General features: G+C 49.6%; 1 protein-coding gene and 1 pseudogene across 7 annotated transcripts in view; one reads left to right on the top strand and one right to left on the bottom strand.

Moving 5' to 3' along the window:
- NPAS2 (neuronal PAS domain protein 2) overlaps window positions 1-20,652 on the top strand; it is a 190,256-nt gene that overhangs the window by 148,220 nt on the left and 21,384 nt on the right. For 4 of the 7 annotated variants that reach the window (XM_065929717.1, XM_065929715.1, XM_065929713.1 and 1 more), the window contains exons 8-15: window positions 1,557-1,678; window positions 2,528-2,610; window positions 3,363-3,469; window positions 5,644-5,791; window positions 8,433-8,517; window positions 13,962-14,103; window positions 14,924-15,024; window positions 18,414-18,503. In XM_065929717.1, the coding sequence (XP_065785789.1) occupies window positions 1,557-1,678; window positions 2,528-2,610; window positions 3,363-3,469; window positions 5,644-5,791; window positions 8,433-8,517; window positions 13,962-14,103; window positions 14,924-15,024; window positions 18,414-18,503 (878 nt within the window). The remainder of the gene's footprint in view (window positions 1-1,556; window positions 1,679-2,527; window positions 2,611-3,362; window positions 3,470-5,643; window positions 5,792-8,432; window positions 8,518-13,961; window positions 14,104-14,923; window positions 15,025-18,413; window positions 18,504-20,652) is intronic. The other 3 variants (XM_065929716.1, XM_065929714.1, XM_065929718.1) reach the window with 1 other exon arrangement.
- LOC136162802 (dynein light chain 1, cytoplasmic-like) lies at window positions 4,757-5,128 on the bottom strand (annotated as a pseudogene).

Raw genomic sequence — 20,652 nt, 5'->3', positions numbered from 1 at the left:
ATTTAATAAAGACTTTAAGAAAATAAAGAAAAAAATTTATTTTTGTACTGACTTTTTAAGACCCAACTTTATTTTATTTTTAAAAATATTTTGGCCGAATGGCATGTGGGATCTTATGCATGGCGTGTGGGATCTTAGTTCCTGATGAAACCCACGACACCTGCATTGCAAGTGTAGGATCCTAACCACTGGGCCACCAGGGAAGTCTCTGGGGAGACTTTATAAAGTGTTGCTGCCCCGGCTTCACCCCGAGTTTCTGAAGTAGCTGATCTGGGCTGGGGCAATCACATATCTGGTTCTGGGGAATCTGGAGAGAATTCCGTGTACCTGATAGGCTGACGTTTCTCCTATTTAACTCTTTTTTTCCACCCAGCAAACTCCACTGAAAATAGCAAGACATTTTCTCTGGAAGGTAAAGCCGTTTTTCACAGTCATCCCATAGACAGGTGTACCGCTCCTAGGGAAACGGCTACTGATGCCAACTGGTACCTCCCCCAGGTCTCTGGGGGCCTGGTCTCAGCATCATGGTGGGCAGGAGCCCAGAACAGCCCCCTCTCCGCCCTGTTAGAACCAGGACTTGGAGTCCTAAGACCTGGGTGGAGGTCCTCCTGCACCCTTTCAGCTCTGAGTGAGCTCAGTTAATATACACAGGTTTCCTAGACCTCGGGTTCCTCACTTATAGGATAAGGAAGGCCAGCCTTCCCCGCCCGTGAGAACACATAAGACACAGTGAATGGGTTTTGTCACCTGGGCAGTGAATTCTCTTGTGGATTCTGTGTAACTGGGGGGGTCACTGTGAACCCCGAGCTATCTCCTGAGTCAAGTCCTGCATCAGCCTGGGCTCTGAGGTGGTTCAGGGCACAATCTCCTGAATCCCAGGTGGGCCAATCCAGGGTCAAGACCCACTGGTTCCCCTGTAGCAGTAGCAGTATTAGTTACTTAGTCATGTCCAGCTGTGTGTGACTCTATGGACTATAGCTCATGCTCAACCAGGCTCCTCTGTCCATGGGCTTCTCCAGGCAGGAATACTGGAGTGGGCAGCCGTTCCCTTCTCCAGGGGATCTTCTCAACCCAGGGATCGAACCTGGGTGTCCTGCATTGCAGGCAGATCTTTACCATCTGAGCCACCATACTTCCCCTGAGGGCATCGGTATCAGAACACCATCTGACAATGCAGCTCACCCTTAAGACACAGGCCGATGTGCATGTCCAGACCCTCCTGCATCGTGGGGCCATCTGTTCGTCTGGCAGAGGATTTTTTTCCAGCGCAGTAACCTCCGTGGCTGCAGGACTCGTGGCAGTGGGAGGCAGAGTTGCGTGTCGTTGTTTAGTTACTACGTCGTGTCCGACTCTCTGCAACCCCATGGACGGTAGCCCGCCAGGCTCCTCTGTCTGTGGGATTTCCCAGGCAAGAATACTGGAGTGGATTGCCATTTCCCCCTCCAGGGGATCTTCCTGACCAAGGGATGGAACCCATGTCTCCTGCATTGGCAGGTAGATTCGTTTGTCGCTGACTTGAATTCCAGCTCTGTCTGACCTGTGTCTCCTCCCGCCAGCAGGGCCCAGCCCCCCTTGTAACGGCTTCGACGGCGCCCTTTCAAGGCCCTGCCGGGTCCCCTTGGGGAAGGAGGTCTGCTTCATCGCCACCGTTCGCCTGGCCACACCACAGTTCCTAAAGGCAAGTACGCCCGAGTCACCTTGTGTGGCAGCTAATTCCTTGTCTTTCTGGGAAAGAAGACGATTTCAATGAGCTCGTTGCCGACTCTGAGAACGTTCAGTATCTGATTTCTGTACAGCAACAGCCCCACAGACTCCTTCCCCAAGCTTCAGTTTCCTAAAAATACCAGGGTGGGTAGCCATTCCCTTCTCCAGGGGACCTTCCTGACCCAGAGATCAAACCCGGGGTCTCCAGCATTCCAGGCGCAGTCTTTACCCGGAAAGCCCCTCTTGCAGACTCCATGGACTGTAGCCCGCCAGGCTCCTCTGTCCACGGGATTCTCCAGGCAAGAATACTGGAGTGGGCAGCCATGCCCTCCTCGAGGGGATTTTGTTTGAAGGCAGTGAATCACTGGGGCAGAGATGGGTCTTCCAGAACTCTATAAACTTTCCTACTCTTCACATCTATGTTGACACCAATCAGCGCAGGCAGAGGTAAAACCTATCAGACAGAGCTCTGGGCTCCCATCTGTAATTTCTTTCCCTTGGATAGGGTGAATGTTGAGTTAAGTTACTCATTCAAATTCAGATGAAAAGCCGTTTTCCATGTGTTTACCACATGTCTAGATGATAGGAAGGGAGGGGTATGACATTTTGGCTCTCAGAACTTTTTCCCCAGCTCATGAAATAAATTTAGCAGCTGCTAATACTGAAATTAGCTGCTGATGAGGAGTTTTGGTCCAGCACAACTTGGAAACTTGCTCTAAGTGCTTTTAACTTCTGTTGCCGACTGTGCATTCTTGACACAACCAGGGGTCGGGGGGTGAGAATCTGGCACCCCGAGTCATATTTTTCCTCCCTCTCAATACAGGAAATGTGCATCGTTGACGAACCTTTAGAGGAATTCACTTCAAGGCATAGCTTGGAATGGAAATTTTTATTTCTGGATCACAGGTTTGTGAAAAGAAAAACACATTTGGGGTTGGGTGCTTTTTCAAGCGCTTGTTTCCAGGAGCCAGGCTCTCCCCGCGGGACAGAATTCAGACCTGGTCCTCTCTTGTGGTGGGGAAAGTGCTTGCTGGCCAGAGGGCTGGGGTCTCCCTCCACTGCACTTGCCCCATCTGGGGATATGTCCTGGGTTTGGGTCAGAGCATCTCAGGAGAGCCACACACCCCCATTGGAAACATCTCTGGGACACTCCCACCTGCCCCACCCCCACCCCACTTGGGACCATTGCCAGCTCCCATTAGGGAAGGCAAGATGTGAAGGAAGCTCTCACTTTATTTCCTTCAACACCCTTCCTCCCTTTAGACCAATCTTCTTTCTTTCTTGTGTTACATTTTTTCACAGTTGAAGAACTAACAATCTCCCCTTCCTGCCCTTTGATTTTTTTTTTTTATGACACTTTAGAATTGGGCTGACTCCATGCATAGCTGCTTTTAATTATTCAGCAGCAATAACATTTATGATCACTGGGGCCAGTTTGGGTCGAGGGAACTAAGTGTCTGATGCCGAAAAATGTGAGCACTTTGGAAAACACCGCCTCTCTGGTTTTGACCATTGCCAAATGTTTTTTTCTGCAATTATTCTTGAGAAATGAGGCCCCTGGGTTGATCATGAAACATGTAAACTGCCCATGCCTGTTGGCCACTACAGGAAGCCCGCAGGGCTGGTGAAGACCACCCCCCCACCAACTGTCCTTGCAGAGCCCCTCCTATCATAGGATACCTGCCTTTTGAAGTCCTGGGAACCTCGGGCTACGACTACTACCACGTGGATGACCTGGAGCTCCTCGCCAGGTGCCACCAGCACCGTGAGTACCCCTGCCAACCAGCCAGCTCCCCTCCCAGGACCTCCATCCTCTCCCTGCAGCCCTGACAGCGGGCCCTGTAGGCTCTGCAAGTCGACTTATTACTTGGTTTCTTCTGAGGCCAAGAATTTGAACTTCTCTGAGATGATGAAGTTGTGGTCCTTGTTGGAGGTCCTTGTCTGGATTCCCCTGGAATTGACTTTGATCCGTGTGCTTCCTCCCCCAGCCCCTTCCCAGCTCCCCTCAGCTATGCAAACTATTTGATCTTTTTTTTTGCTTTTTAAGTAGTCTGATAGCTATTATTTTATTTATTTATTTATTTTGGGGCTTTCTCGAGTTGTGGCACTCAGACTTCTCATTTCAGAGGCTCCTCTTGTTGCAGAGCGGGCTCTTGGGCACACGGGCTTCGGTAGTTGCAGCTCATGGAGCTTAATTGCCCTCTGGCATGTGGAATCTCCCCAGACCAGGGATCAAACCTGTGTCCCCTTCATTGGCAGGTAGATTCTTAACCACTGGACCACCAGGGAAGTCCCACAAATACTATTTTATTGGCAGATTCAGTGCCTCCTTTTGTTGCTTTGGTCTCCTGGTTAGGCTTTCTCTTGATCACTAGCATGTAAAGAGCTGAATTCCAGGCGCTGAGACAGTGCACCCCAGCTGCTCTTCCCTGGACCAGTGGTCCAGCTTTCTGCCCTGCCCAGGCCTCACCCAGCAGCATCTGTGTGTACCGGGTACCCCCAGGGAAGCCACAACTTAACCATAGGAGCCCTGTGCAGTGGTCTGCGGTGGAAGCCCCTGTGGCTGATCCTCTGTTTAGAGCCGTGTAGACCAAGGATGCTCGGCTGACTGGCAGCCAGGGCATTCGGCCGTAGGCTGCTGGCTGTCAGGTCTGTTTTTGGTCCAGTTCTCCCAGCATCTGGATGGTCTCTCCCACAACTGCAAAGACAGCTCCAGCTGCAGCAGGATGGTGAGCCGTGGGAAAACCAGGGCTTTTTTTTTTAACGTAAACTTCTCCAACAGATTTATTTCTTTAAAGGAATGGATTTTGAAGAGAAAAAACATGGGGCAGAGAGGTATGGGATAGAAAATAAATACAAATGGAAGATGTGTTGCTAACTGGTTAACAACCACAAACTAGTACAGAGAATGCCCTGTACAAAACACAATAAAGGTAAAAGATGGAGCTGTTCCCTGAGGCAAGGCTGAAGACCGCAGTCTCTGGTGTTTGGAATTTAGGCTGCAGTCCTTGTTTTTGGATGGATCACTGGCTGTGTGGCACAGTCCATGCTTTTAACCAGATTTGAACAGGAGAGTGGCCACTTGGCCCAGGTAGGAGTAGATGAAGTGTTTGGTTTCATGTGTCACATAACTACCAAAGTTCCTCCCCATGGTGCAGGGCCAGGTGGGGTTGTACTTCCTGTCAAAATCCTTCTTGGTATGGGCCGCAATGTCTTTCTCTATATTTCTCCAATGCCTGAGTAGCACACTCCACCGAGTCCTGTTGCATCTCCTCCGACATATCAGCATTTTCGATCATGGCCTTTTGGTCACACGTGGTCAGCAAGGATCAGGGGCTGGCCGACTACAACAGTCTCCCAGGGGAGGGACTGGCAACGCTCACACCCACATAGAGAGGCGGTCGCTACCAAAGCCGTGGCACATCTCGAAAACCAGGGCTTCTTTTTAATTAAACTCCCAGTTGAAGAATCTGCCCAGATTTAAGGCTTTCTTAAGCTTTTGAGCATTTGGGGAAGCAGGAGGATCATCCCTCCATTGTTTCAGAATTCATGACCATTTCCTGTGATCTTTTTTTAAATTTCTTTCTCAACTGGAGGGAGATTGCTTTACAATGTTGTTGTGTTGATTTCTGCGGTACTGCAACTCGAATCAGCCATAATTATATACATGTCCCCTCCCTCTGAAGCCTCCCTCCCCACCCCCATCCCACCTTGGTCATCACAGGGCACCGAGCTGGGCTCCCTGTGTTAAGTAGCGACTTCCCACCAGCTGCCTACTTTACGCATGGTGCTTGATGGTCACTTAAGAGCCGTCACTACTGGGGAAATGACTGTGCGGCACTGTCATTTTGAAAGCTGGTGTTGTTAAAAGTGACTGTGAGAGGGAAGGGTCCTTTTGTCTTGACGCTGGTTACACGCCGACTCCGTCTTCCATCACAGTGATGCAGTTTGGCAAAGGGAAGTCATGCTGCTACAGGTTTCTGACCAAAGGCCAGCAGTGGATTTGGCTCCAGACCCACTACTACATCACCTACCACCAGTGGAACTCCAAGCCCGAGTTCATCGTGTGCACACACTCAGTGGTCAGGTGCGGGCCAGGGGCTGGGAGGGTGGGCGGGCCAGGGGCTGGGAGGGTGGGCATCCTCAGGGGTCCCCAGCAGGTGTCTCAGAGCCCCAGCATCCTCAGGGGTCTCCAGTTCTGAGGAGTGAGCCCCGGGTCTGAGTTCTGCAGCAGGACTCTGCTCGCAGTGAGCAGACTAATCCCCAGAAGCCAGCTCCTTCCTAGCCCACACCCAGCCCTGGCTTCCTAGGGCCCTGCCAGGCCCCTCTGACAGCCTCACTGAGCTCTTCCAGGCAGCCAGGATGCTCCTCCGTAAATTACTGCTTCAGTGACCTACTTACATATTTTCCCTCATCTCCATCCGGCCCCCAGCCTTCCCTTGTCGCTGGTAGGAAAAGAAAATTAAAATTTTGCCTCTGAATAACTCAGAGACATAATCCCTCCCCCTTGCCGCCCCCCCCCCCCTTTTTTGAATGCTTCAAAAACTACCGGTGGCAACCGAGGCAGGGTGGTACAAGAGCCAGGCTGCTGATAGAGCGTTCCTGGTGGTTCCCTGACCTCAGGCAGAGGTTACCTGCCCCAGCCCCATGTGCGTGGCAGGGAGGAAGCAGATCCAGTGTTTCCGAGACACTGCCTGTGTCACAGTTTCCAAAGGTAAAGGGGAAATGCCGTTTGGGTTTTCTTCCCCAAGTACAAAAATTTTAAGAACATATATTAGTTTTGAGCTGGTCTAGAGGAGAGCTTTTGAGGAGAGCAATGAAAGAAAGGTTAGAAGGATCACATTATATATATGTATCAATACAGAACAGATAGATGATAGATAACAGATATATGAAAGATCGAGAGGTACATATACATACCTATTGTTATGTACATGTACATAAGAAATGAATGATTGTCAGCAGATAATGGGTAGTTAGGTAAATAGATCAATAGATGATAGATAGATGGATAGATAGATAGTTGATTGATAGACAATAGACGATTGGTTGATTGATAGATAGATAACAGATGGATGGATTGATTCTGTCCATCCACACATGCTTATCATTTGGATTGGGCAAAATGTTCATTTTGTTTTTTCCATAAGATCTCTCGAAAACCTGAACGAGCTTTTTGGCCAACCCGATACACACACACACACACACACACACACACACACACACACACTCACACACATGTAAATCCCTTCTCTTTAGTAAGTGAGGAAAGAGGAAGGATAAGAAATGCAGGTATTTCTTGGCCAGTGACCCTGATCATCACATACACACCCACCCCCAGGGACCTGACCCTGACTTCCCAGCCCACCCCTGGGCACGTCAGCAGCCAGTGTTTTCTGATTCCATGTCCAGTACACCCTGCACACCTCCCCCCACTGCCTGGACCTTTGCCAGGGGGTCCTTTTGTCCCCAGGTAAGACTGAACATCGTCAGCACCTTGCTTCTCAGAGTCTGATTTCTGGTCCATCTTCTCAGACCCCAGAATGAGATTCTCAGAGAAGGTAGGGAGCAACCAAGAGAGAAATGAGGTCACAGGTGTCCCAGAGACCCAGGAGCCACCACCGCTCCCCTGGGCCCCGTATCCCCCCATCTCTATAGTCGAGGCAAAAGCCACAGCCGGGCCACTCGGCCGTCACCACTCTGAATGGATTTCCCTGTGCCATTCAAAAAGTGGCTCCATAGACTAACTGGCTGTCTGGGTCTGGCTAGTTCTAGGTTTGGTCGAAAGAAAACTTCTGGAAGTTTCATAGTCTGTAATCATAGTCTGTAATTACTAAAAAAAAAAGTTGATGTATCACTTCCTCCTGTGCGTAGTCCAAACTGAGTAGGTCTCCAGAAAGTCTTCTAATTTTTTAAAGGCTGAGGCTCATCCTATTAAAGAGAATAGGTTTCTAAAGATAATTGTGTGAGGGGGTTTCTGGGTGGGATGGGTCAGGATCAGTAAAAAGAAAAAGGAACAACAACAAAAAGTGTAGGCAACAACAACATCCTGGTAAGGGAAATGTTCTTTTTTATGTGTTTAAAAAATTTTTTATGATTGTTTTTTTCTTTGGCCACGCCCCACAGCTTGTGGGGTCCATTCCCTCCTCCAGGGGATCTTCCGAACCCAAGGATCAAACTCATGTCTCCCACATTGCAGGCAGATTCTCTACCATCTGAGCTGCCAGGGAAGCTCCTTAGTTCCCTGAAGTGAAGTCACTTAGTCATGTCTGGCTCTTTGCAACCCCATGGACTATAGCCTACCAGGCTTATCTGTCCATGGGATTTTCCAGGCAAGAATACTGGAGTGGGTTGCCATTTCCTTCTCCAGGAGATCCTCTCATCCCAGGGATTGAACCCTGGTCTCCCGCATTGCAGGCAGACGCTTTACCCTCTGAGCCACCAGGGAAGTTCCCTGACCGGGAATCAAACCCAGGCCCCCTGAAGTGGAAGCTCGGAGTCCCAGCCCCTGAATCACCAGGGAAGTCCCAGAAAGGAAGTCACTCTGAATGTCACAGTAGAAGTGACTCCTGTGGAATGTAGGCCCAGAAGGAAACCCCATCCCCAAACAAGTAACTGGGCCAAGCTTGCTAGTGGCTGCCCGAGGAGAGGGTTTCACACAGCCCTCTTTGCTGGTGTCATGCCGGGACATCCCCCGTCCAGCTGTGGTCTCTTGATTTCCTGAGCAGTTACGCTGAGGTCCGGGTGGAGAGGAGGCAGGAATTGGCGCTGGAGGACCCACTGCTGGAGACCGTCCATCCTTCGACACTGAAGGTAATCTGATCCCCAGCAGAGGAGGAAGGCAAAGTTCAACTGAGTAGAATCTTTCATGAGCTGTCATCATGAGAATGGTAATACTGAAGTGGCAGGTCATGTTTCTTGAGCTCTTGCTATGTTCCCAGTACTTTTCAATGTAATTTTGGGGGTATTTGCTTACTTGCCCCTCATGAGGTTCCTGCGAGGTGGGTGCGGCCACTGTCCTTCAGGTGAGGCTGAGCGTACCGTGGACGCAGATAACGTCTCTGAGGTCACGGAGGCTGGGAACTCACAGAGCTGTACAAGGAAGCAGCCTGCTGACTCAAAGCAGGGTTTGGGGAGCTTCCCGCCTTAGAAGAATGACTGTGCAGGCAAGCCTCAGAGATGCTGCAGCTTCCAGACCACCACAGTAAAGTTAACATCACCACAGAGCAAATCCCATTACTTTTTTGGTTTCCTTGTGCACATACACGATGTGTGGACCCTATTCTGTAGTCTGTTAAGTGTGCAAGCGGACGTGTTAGTCCCTCAGTCATGTCTGACTCTGTGACCCCATGGACTGCAGCCCACCAGGCTCCTCTGTCCATGGGATTCTCCAGGCAAGAATACTGGAGTGGGTTGCCATGTCCTCCTCCAGGGGATCTTCCCAACCCAGGGATCAAACCCAGGGATCGAACCCAGGGATCGAACCCAGGTCTCTCGCATTGCAGGCAGATTCTTTACTGTCTGAGCCACCAGGGCAGCCCAATTGTTTTTTTTTTTTAATGGCATACCTTAAAAAACTTTATTGCTAAAAAACGGTAAGCAGCATCTAACAAGACAGGATTGCCATAAACCTTCAATTTGTAAAAAATCACACTCTCCAAGAAGTGTGATAAAGGGAAACACAGTAAAACTATGTCTGCCTGTAGGTAAGTCCACTCTGTATCTCCCACAGATGAAAAGCGGGGGTTATTGCATCATCCCATCAAGGTGGGGCACAGTCTGTGCATCCTGTCCTCCCCTTAGCCTAAGTGCCGTACCCTTCCCTCAAAAAGAGCACCCCGTAAGCTCATTGCCCCTCACACCCTCTGTGGTATTGCTGGCAGGGTGTACTTGCCACTTCTGTGTCTGGGGGTCTGAGCTGACCCCCATGTTGGAGCCAGCCTGGCATCAGGGAGCCCTGAGAGGCATGGGGAGGTGTTTCTCTTCACAAAGCCCAGAGCTCTTTCCTCTCCAGCCTGAGTCCCTGGCACGCTCTGGCAAGGCAGCCCTCATCTCTGACAACTCAACAGAAACTCACAAGCAGACCAGAACCCTGTTTCTCAAAGGTCATTCTTCAAGCAGACACACATGTTGGGAGGAAAAAAGAGAGAAAGCAAGAAAAGGAATGTTGTATTTCATCAAAGCTAAGAAGCCATCGATTGTAAGATCTATCTCTATCTTCACTAAGAAAGAGAAAAAATTGTCAATCTGTGAAGTCAGGATTTCTTATTGTGAGTTGAAGGACATATCCCAATTTCATTTTATGTCAAAATGTGGGAGGGAAGTTCATCTTAAAGTTGATGAAACACAGTTCAAGTTCCAGCCTGCCCGTGACCTAGAATCTAGAGTCTCTGGCCAGAAATTGACACAACGGCAATGGTCAGTTTATCTTTTCTATGTGCTGGGAAACAAACAAACAAAATTAATGTGATTTGCTTTATTGTGATACTCACTTTACTACAGTCAGTGGACCATAGATGCATCTCTGGTCCATTAAGAACTGAGTTAGGAAGAGGAGGAGATCCCCTTTAGAGACCAGAATGCATTTGCATCTTTGCTGAGCCTCTCCCACTGACAGGCGAAGTGATGCTGCATTGTGCGGAGATTCCTCACCAGCACTGTGGTACGACACCTCTGTCATTGCTCATGGACGTGTTTATTACCCAGCTCTGTCACAGGAATGCATCATATGCCATGTCCAAGGCTGGGATTAAGTTCCTCATAGGCAGGTGTTCAACACAGCTGAAGATCAGGCACACTGTGTCATCCAGTCGGAAATTCATTATTAAGGTTTCCTATCGTTGGGGAATATTAGAGCCCAATGAAACTTCTCATCAACATGCACTTGTGTAAACACACAGAGGACTCTTGAGAGTCCCTTGGACAGCAAGAAAATCAAACCAGTCACTCCAAAAGGAAGTGAACCCTGAATATTCGTTGGAAGGACTGATGCTGAAGCTCCAATACTTTGGCCACCTGCTGCGAAGAACTGATTCATTGGAAAAGTCCTTGATGCTGGGGAGGATTGAAGGCAGGAGGAGAAGGAGTCGGCAGTGGTTGAGATGGTTGGATGGCATCATCAAATCAGTGGACATGAGTTGGAGCAAACTCCAGGAGATGGTGAAGGACAGGGAAGCCTGGTGTGCTGCTGTCTGCAGGATCGTAAAGAGTTGGACATGACTGAGCAACTGAACAACAAACACACAAATACAGTCTCAGGCTGTCAGATTCAGAAGTTCCTTTTAAAGTCACAGCTCCAGGACCGTGCTTTTCAAACTCTCGGCAGTAATGGACCTTTTGGATTTTTAATTTCAAATCTGTCACTGACGGATGCTCTATAAAATGCAGATTCCCCTGCTTGGGTGTGATGTACGGCAGATGGCTAGAAAAGTTTCTCAGCTCTTCCTCTCACTTCCTGCACTTACTTGTCTGCTGACCAGGCACACAGAATTCGCCTGGGACCCCATTCTAAAAGGTTGGATTTGGGGAAAAGCACTCTTCTTGCCTGGTCACATAAGACCCAGTGGTTACATAGGTTTTGAGAGCTGGACGGTAAAGAAGGCAGAGCACCAAAGAATTGATGCCTCTGAACTAGCGCTGGAGAAGACTCTTGAGCGTCCCTTTGACAGCAAAGAGATCAAATCAGTCAATCTTAAAGGAAATCAACCCTGAATAATCATTGGAAGGCCTGATGCTGAAGCTGAAACTCCAGTATTTTGGTTACCTGATACAAAGAACTGACTCATTGGGAAAGACCCTGATGCTAGGAAAGATTGACGGCAGAAGGAGAAGAGGGTGTCAGAGGATGCAATGGCTGGATGGCATCACTGATGCAATGGACATGAACTTGGAAAAACCCCAGGAGATGGTGAGGGTCAGGGAAGCCTGGCGGGTGCAGTCCATGGGGTTGCAAAGAGTCGGACACGACTGGGTGACTGAACAACAACTTCTTGCCTGGAGAATCCCATGGACAGAGGAGCCTGGTGGGCTACAGTCTATTGGGTCACAAAGAGTCAGACACAGCTGAAGCAACTTAGGTCACACTCACGCTATGACCAAGCAGTAGGGTCTGAAAACAGACACTGAACCCAGCAAACCCAGACACACCCTGCGATTCCGTTTTGCACAAAGGCCTTTGTGGCTGGTAGCAATCATTGCAGGCCTGTTTGGGCACACTAAGTGTCCACCCTCACTGGAGGCCCAACTCAAAGGACAGGACTGTCATGTAGACTTAGACACAGGGATTTAAGACCTGAGGCCAGAGACACCAGCCTGTCCAAGCAGCTCAGGAATCTCACCATCCTTCTGAGAATAGGAAGGAGCCCGGCTCAGGAGGGTAATCATTATGTTTCTTCTTTAGCTTACAAATCACTAGAGTCATCTTCTTAGGCTGATGAGCCAGGTGGCACCTGTGATAAAGAACCCACCTGCCAGCGCAGAGATGTGGGTTCGACCCCTGGGTCGGGAAGACCCCCTGGAGGAGGGCAGGGCAATCCTCTCCAGTATTCTTGCCTGGAAAATCCCACAGACAGAGGCGTTTGACGGGCTACAGTCCACGGGGTCGCAAAGAGTCGAACATGACTGAAGCGACTTAGCATGCATGCACGGGTGACACCTGAGCCAATGCAGGACGGAAAGGTGGTTCCTCAGGGCTGGAAAGTCACAGCTGCTTTCTCTTCATGCCAAGCTCTTGAGGCAGAGGCCCCCTGGGGGCCCAGTGACAGTTAGGATCCCGGGGTCAAGAATTGGAGACCTTTGCACCCCTGTTCTGCACTCGGGTGCCTTGAGGCTGCAGAGGAAGAGCGGTGGGGAGACGGTGTCCAGAACAGTCCAAAGGCATCTGTCTGATTGGAGTATTTATTTTTTTATTTTTTAGATATTTGTTTCTTTGGCTGCATCAGGTCTTGGTTGTAGTACCTTCGTTGTGGGATCTTTATTGCAGGCTTCTCTAGTTGCAGAGCTCAGGCTTCTCTCTCTAATTGGGGTGCACAGGCTTAGTTGCCCCAAAGTATGTGGGATCTCAATTCCCCAACCAGGGATGGAACCCACATCCCCTGCATTGGAAGGCGGATTCTCAACCACTGGACCACCAGGGAAGTCCCAGAGTATTTTTCTTTTTTTAGATTTTTTTTTTTTAATGTGGACCATTTTTGAAGTCTTTATTGAATTTGTTACAGTATTGTTTCGGTTTTATGTTTGGTTTTTGACTGGGAGGCATGTGGTATTCTAGCTCGCGAGGCGTGTGAGCAGGGATTGAACCTGAGACCCTGCATTGCATTGGAGGGTGAAGTCCTAACCAGATGTCCAGGGAAGTCCCTCATTGGAGTATGAATAACCCAGTCCCACCAGCAGCCTTATTTCTAGAATCTGTCTCTCCACCCGCCTTCAGGGAAAGCCAAGATTCTGGGCTGCTGCTGCTGCTGCTAAGTCACTTCAGTTGCGTCCGACTGTGCGACCCCATAGACGGCAGCCCACCAGACTCCCCTGTCCCTGGAATTCTCCAGGCAAGAACACTGGAGTGGGTTGCCATTTCCTTCTCCAATGCATGAAAGTGAAAAGGGAAAGCGAAGTCGCTCAGTCATGTCTGACTCCTAGCAACCCCATGGACTGCAGCCTACCAGGCTCCTCCATCCATGGGATTTTCCAGGCAAGAGTACTGGAGTGGGTTGCCATTGCCTGCTCCGAGATTCTGGGATTAGGTGACAATTTTAAGGAAAAACAAAATGCCAGGTTAACTGTGAAAATCTAAAATATCAAAATAGAAGGCAAGAAAGTGTCATAAACACTGCTTACAGGCTGAAAAAAACCTGAAACTCAGTTGCTCAGTCATCTCCTACTCTTTGCAACCCCATGGACTGTAGCCCACCAGGCTCCTCTGTCCATGGGATTCTCCAGGCAAGAATACTGGAGTGGGTTGCCATGCCCTCCTCCAGGGGATCTTCACGACCCAGGGTTTGAACCCAGGTCTTCCACATTGCAGGTGGATTCTTTACCATCTGAGCCCCCAGGGAAGCTACCAGGCCCTCAGAGATGCTAGATTATGTATTTGTATAAGTGGTCCTCCTGAATGAGTTTGGAATTCTCTCCAAGCAGCTATAGCATTTCTCTCAGCATCCTTCAAGCTTTCCTACGTATTTAGAGGACAACTAAAATAACATAGCTCATTGCCGTGGTCTTGATGCTGAAACACGGACTCTGGGTGTGTGTGTGTGTTTCAGGACAAGGGCTCCAGCCTGGAACCTCAGCAGCACTTTAATGCACTTGACCTGGGCACCTCAGGCCTTAACACCAGTCACTCACCATCGGCCTCCTCACGAAGTTCCCACAAATCCTCGCGCACAGCCATGTCAGAGCCCACCTGTAAGTGAGACTCTGCAGAGGGCAGGGCGGTTGGGAGGATACACAGAGTCCCACCAGGGACCCCACATTCGAGGAGAAGCAGGGCAGTCCGTGGCATGAGGCTGGAGTCGCCATCTGGTCCCCACTCCTTGCTTTCTTTCTCTCTAGCTTCCTCCCCCTGCCCCACCCCAGCCTGCTGCATGCTCTGGTTCCTCTGCTGCCCCACGAGGCCGACATACAGCAGGTGTCCTGCAGACCTGGGGAGCCGCGTGATCAGGCAGGCGACTGAACCACGCGGCGCACCTAAAACTTGTGGGTGTTCCGCTGTCGTCCCCCGGTTCCCCAGACGAGGCTGGAGGCTGGCAGAACTTCCAGGCCTCTCAGAACCACCCCCACTGCTGCTAGGCTTCCTTCATCAGATCCCAAGCAGGTCCATGTTTCATGCACACCGTGGTCACCCTCCCCCTCTTTTTTAAATTTGTATCTATTTATTTATTTATGGCTGTGCTGGGTCTTCACTGCTGTGTGCAGGCTTTCTCTAGTTGCAGCCAGCGGGGAGTCCTCTCCAGTTGCGGTGCGCGGGCTGCTCATTGCAGAGGCTTCTCATTGCAGAGCACGGGCTCTAGGGCTCTCGGGCTTCAGCCCTGGGCCCAGTGGTTGTGGCGCACGGGTATCGTCGCCCCGCAGCCTGTGGAATCGTCCCACACCAGGGATGGAACTTGTGTCCCTTGCCTTGGCAGGATTCTTAACCACTGGACAACCAGGGAAGTTCTCTCCCCCTCTTTTGATAAGAGAGCTGTTAAGTGTGTGCAAGTCTGCAAGGTGCCATGTTTTCTTGCAGCCACTCCAAGCAAGCTGAGGGCAGAGGCCAGCACCCCGGCTTTGCCCAGATCGGCCCAAGAGCTCCCAGTGCCAGGACTCAGCCAGGCAGCCGCGATGCCGGTATGTGTGTGACCCCAAACTTTCCCCTAGACTGTGCTACAGCTCTGCAGGGGCCTGCCAGGCCACGGGACTGCGGGGCGGCATCGTCCTAGAGAACACGCTGTACTTAGAGACTGTGGGTGGCGGGCGGGGGTGGGAAGCTAAGTAGCTTAATTGGCAACTAATTTGAAACACTCTGATCCCAAAATTAACATGGATGTATATCCACAGAGTGCAAAATCCAAAGGAGTTTTAAAGCTTGAAACTTCAAACCTGGGGGGTCCCATCCCCAGACCTCTGGGGGTACATGATCAGGACCCTCCCATTTTGGACCCCTATTCCTAGTGAAGATGTCTGAGAAGCTTGATGTCAACAAAAATGTCCCTTGGCATATATTGGGTTGCCCAAAAAGTTTGTTTGGGTTTTTCCATTCCATCTTATGTAAAAGCCAAATGAACTTATTGGTCAATCCAGAATCAGGCAGCATCCTTCATACATGCCAGGCCTCTCCAGGACTCACTGGAAAAGACCCTGATGCTGGGAAAGATTGAGGGCAAGAGGAGAAGTGGATGACGGAGGATGAGATGGCTGGATGGCATCACTGACTTAATGGACATGAGTTTGAACAAGCTTCCAGGGATGGTGAAGGACAGGGAAGGCAGGTGTGCTGCAGGCCAGGAGTCCTAAAGAGTCAGATGTGAGTGAGTGACTGAAGAACAACCACTCCAGGATGTCGGGGAACGTGGCCTCCTAGAAAGCACACTGGCTGGATGCAGAGTCACTGATGTACCTACCCTACTCCGGTCATCCATCACAAGCTGCCAACCACACCGCACTCAGTGGCATAAAGCTACCAGGATTTTCCATGTTCACGGATTCTGAGTCAGGAATTCAGAAAGGGCATAGTGGGGGTGACTCCTCTCTGCAGCCTGGTGTTGGAGGGCTCCCCATTCAGGGCTGGGAGGTCCATATCCCCGGCCTGTGCATCCCCAGCTGAAGGTGGGCTCAGCCAAGAGCATCTTCTGTTGACGTGGGCGTCTCCATGCCATCCTCCCAGCAAGGCTCCGGGTTCCAAGACGAAGACTCTGGAGAAGGACCGCCCACGAGAGCCAAACACAAGCCACCTGGCCTTCCTCGCCCTCCCCTTCAAGTCCCAATACATTACCTCCACCGTCCCGCTCGGTCAGAGTAGTCACAAGCTCACCCATGGAGTGGGCCACAGACCTTGCTCTTGAGGGGGAAAGTGCCCCCAAATTTGGGGGTCACATTCAGATAGTTGCCAAGTACCTTCTTCCCATCCCTGGCTGACATTTTGGAGATGGGAGTGAAGTCACTGGGCTTTCCCAGTGGCTCAGCAGTAAAGAATCCCCTTGCAATGCAGGAGTCACAGGTTAACAGGTTAACAGTTCAATCCCTGGGTTGGGAAGATACCCTGGAAGAGGGCATAGCAACCCACTCTAGTATTCTTGCCTGGGAAGTCCCATGGACAGAGGAGCCTGGCGGGCTACAGCCCATGGGGTCGCAAAGAGTCAGACACCACTGAGCAACTGAGCACGCATAAGGGGCCAAAAACCATGAGAGTCTACCGTCTGAGCTCCTGGTCCCTGGAGACCACCTCTTTTCTTTTTTTTTTTTTTTTTTTTTTTTTTTTTTTTTTTTTAATATTATTTTATTAGTTGGAGGCCAATCACTTTACAACATTTCAGTGGGTTTTGTCATACATTGACATGAATCAGCCATATAGTTACATGTATTCCCCATCCCGATCCCCCCTCCCACCTCCCTCCCCACCCGACTCCTCAGGGTCCTCCCAGTGCACCAGGCCCGAGCACCTGACTCATGTATCCCACCTGGGCTGGTGTGGAGACCACCTCTTTTCTTGAACACCTCTAAACCTTTCTTCATGGGCTTCCCAGGTGGTCAGTGGTAAAGAACCCACCTGCCAATGCAGGAGACACAGGTTCAATCCCTGGACTGGGAAGATCCCCTGGAAGAGGGAATGGTTACCCACTCCAGGTTTCTTGCCTGTTAAATCCCATGGACAGAGGAGCCTGGCTGACTACAGTCCATGGGGTCGCAAAAAAGAAACAACATCGCAACTAAACAACAACAAACCTTTCTTCTGAAGTGCTCCTCAAATTTTCCACTTGTTCAGGAATACTGAAAATACAGTACGCACAGTGAAGCAAAAAGGCTTGAACTCATGCCACCTGCTTCAAATATCACTCACTTCATCTATTTAGTAACTGTGTGGCTCTCAGTAAGTTAACTAACCTGTGTCTAGGTTTGGGAATAATCATAATACCTTCTAGCTTGAGAATTGAGTGAGTTAACACATCAAAGAGAATACCAGGTGGTGGCAGAGACTCTAGAAATGGGCCACAGCTAGAAATAGTAATAGATGAGGAAGCTGAAACTCAGAGAGGTGGACAGAAGAGCTATCTGAACTCAGGTCATCCAGTTCCAAGCCTGGCTTTCTAGCCACTGTAGCAAACTGCTCTTCTAACAGCTTCGGGTGGCAGGGTTCCTCCACCCAGTTGAGCAATGGAACAAAATTGGGAGAATCGGAACCAGCCCCTAGGACTCTCATTCAAAACAAGCTGCTCTGCCCCCAGTGCTGTCCTGGGGGGCAACTTGACATTGGACCTGCTTTTCATAGCCCCCAGGGCCTGGGGCAGTGATGGAATAGCTTCAGAAGAATCTTTTTACTTTTAAAAATTCTCAAGAGTTTCATGAAGCTGAGGGTTGCATTTCTTGTTTCTACACATTGTTCTCCCCCAGTTCTAGTCCATCCCCCCACAGCCCCCTGCCCACAAGGTCTGGGACCCAGCTGACCTTGCAGGACTCTCTCCACCAGATTCCAGCAGTGTCCGGTGAAACTGCAGCCACAAACAGTGCCTGGGCAAGGCAGTGATAGCGCTAGATCCATGTTAGTGTGAGTGTTGAGCCGAAAGGCCACACAGAGCCAACACTGGTTATGAGTTTCCGTTCTTTCTGCTGCACAACACCGCTGAGAAAGTATCAGTTTAGGAAAAGACCAACCAAATCCACCAAGAATGGAGCCAAAAACAGGAGCGGAGGGAGGGTGGCGTGGCAATGCCCAGCTCCGGCTGGTGGTGGTGATTCTGCAGAACACACCATGGTGGGAACGTCGGGCCTGAGTGGTCCCAGGACCCCCACCCATTACCAGCTGTGTGTCAGCTCTGACTCCATTCCCTGCAAGGGTAATAGCTTGTGACCCCACCTTTTCAGGGGAACATATACCTTCCAGAAGTGAGCGATCCACTCTAGGGCCGAAGGGCCTCTTTGAAGCCAGAGAGCCCAGCTGGCTGAGAGACGGTGCCCCATCACTTCTGTAATAACCCTGAGAAGCTTATATGTATCAAAGCCACCCTCTCTCTCTCCCCCAGGCCGCCCTACCAGCCCCAGCGTCCTGTGACCTCACACAGCAGCTCCTGCCTCAGACCATCTTGCAGAGCCCACCTGCCCCGGTGTCACAGGTGAGTCTGGGACTCAGGGCAAGGACGACCCAGCGAGGCACTTCCTTGAGACAGGATGCTGAAATCCACTGGAGGGTGTGGGTACACTGGTGCCAACATACAGGCTCCAGACCAAGGCCCCCAAAACGAGACTCTTTCTCCCCACGTGCAGGCAGGGCCTGTTGAGTTGTGGACCTCCCCCCTTCCCCTGCCTCTCCCCGCTGTCCTCATCTCCGTCCATCCTCCCATTGATCTTCCCCGGCATCTATCTCTCAATCCTGTCAACAGTCTTGCTTCATCCCTTGGCCACTTTTCTGTATTCCTCTCATTTTTCATGACTCCTGATTGATCACAATATTTTAGAGAAGGTCTGAGTTAGGACAAATGTCATAGGAAGACTCTACAAGGATTTAAAAGCTCTGAGTCCAGTACTATAAATACCACATTTTTAAAAAAATAAAGGATCAGGGCTTTGCAGAGTAATTCCTGCTTTGTTTCAACAACATTCAATGAGTTACTATTTGGGTCAGTCAGGGAGTGAGTGTGAAGGAGGCAAGGATGCTTGTCACAGGGCCCTCGCTTTTGGACTCACAGTTGAAGGGAGAGATGCTCATGTGAACAGAGAAGCTACCATGCAGTGTGTGTTTTTATAGAACCAGTTAAAAAAATGTATATATATATATTCTGCCTGTGGAACTCCAAGAGCAGTTGAGCTGGCTGGTCAGACCTCAGATTTCAATTCTTTTATGGGATATTGAATTTTGCCCCCTCCCTGGCCACAAGGGGGTCCTGGAGGCAGTCTATCAACATGTGCCCCTGGCCATACTCTTGCTAAAATGTCGAGTCTGTCTTGCTGCCAATCTGGCACCACTGATGAAAATCATTAACAGCGGCCTCGTATGTTTTCCTAGAATAAGAAAGACACATGCTAGCATGTGCCTCTTGCTAGAGTTAGGCTTAAGGAAGTATATAAAACCAACCCATGCAGAATTGACTAACATGATCTCTATTCATCCTCATTAGGAAAAAAAGAATTATTTTTCTGTCTTCAAATTCCCAAGGCACATTTGGTAGAAAGTAACTCCTTTTACCCACAGGCCCTTGAAATGAGAATTCCTTCAACTTGTGAATCTTCCATAGGAAAGAATGTCTTTGTTTTATAATAAGTCATGGTGTGATGAAGGCCCTTTTGGAATTCTAATTTTTCATATATTGAACCTCATTTTAATTAACACTAACAGTTCTTAGTCTCTTAGGCATATTTTACTTAATAGCTGTATTCTTTAAGAGGTTCTTGCATAATGTTGTCCTTTCATGTCAGACAGTTTTTCTCATGCCTACTCATGTGAAAAATGAGATTCTGCAGTTTTCTCTTTCGCCTCACTGATGTTATCACTGAGGGACCCCATCAGGGAAAGGGGAAATATAAAATAAAATCCAAACTCTGGGAAATTGGCTATCTGGGTAAGTGATGCTTTTGCTTCATGGTGTGTTGCTAACGTGTCTAAGTTGGGATAAAACTCTTGATCAAAAAGGCCATGATCAAGAATATAACAAGACTGGAGACTGTTATACAGAGTGAAGTAATTCGGAAAGAGAAAAGCAAATATTGCATATTACCATATATGTATATATATGGAATCTAGAAGAATGGTACAGATGGACCTATTTGCAAGGCAGCAATGGAGACACAGACTTAGAGGATGGACTTGTGGATACAACAGGAGGAGAGACTGGGACGAATTGAAAGCGTAGGGTGGAAGTATATACATTACCATATGTAAACTAGATAGCCAGTGGGAATTCGCTGTATGACGCAGGGAGCTAGCCTGGTGCCTGACAAACTAGAGGGGTGGGATGGGATAGCCAAGTGGGAGGGAGGTTCAGGACGAGAGGGAACATGTGTGTACCTGTGGCTGATTCATGTTGGTGTATGGCAGAAACCAATACAACTTTGTAAAGCAATTATCCTCCAATTAAAAGTAAATAAATTTTAAAGAAAGAATATAACAAGAGATTCGTGTGTGGGGATTCCTGGAATGGCTTAGGAAAATAAGAATAATACTAGAAGTAATTAACACTCGTGAAATGTGGTGCTGAGCCCTCACTGATGACTGCCTCCAGCTGCCTCATTGTTTCCCTTGGGAGCCAAGGGGCAGTCCAGAGCATC

Source organism: Muntiacus reevesi, chromosome 3, assembly GCF_963930625.1.
Source record: "Muntiacus reevesi chromosome 3, mMunRee1.1, whole genome shotgun sequence".
Taxonomy (NCBI): Eukaryota; Metazoa; Chordata; class Mammalia; order Artiodactyla; family Cervidae; genus Muntiacus; species Muntiacus reevesi.
Note: the sequence above shows the minus strand (reverse complement) of the source record. Positions and strands in the feature narration are given on the sequence as shown.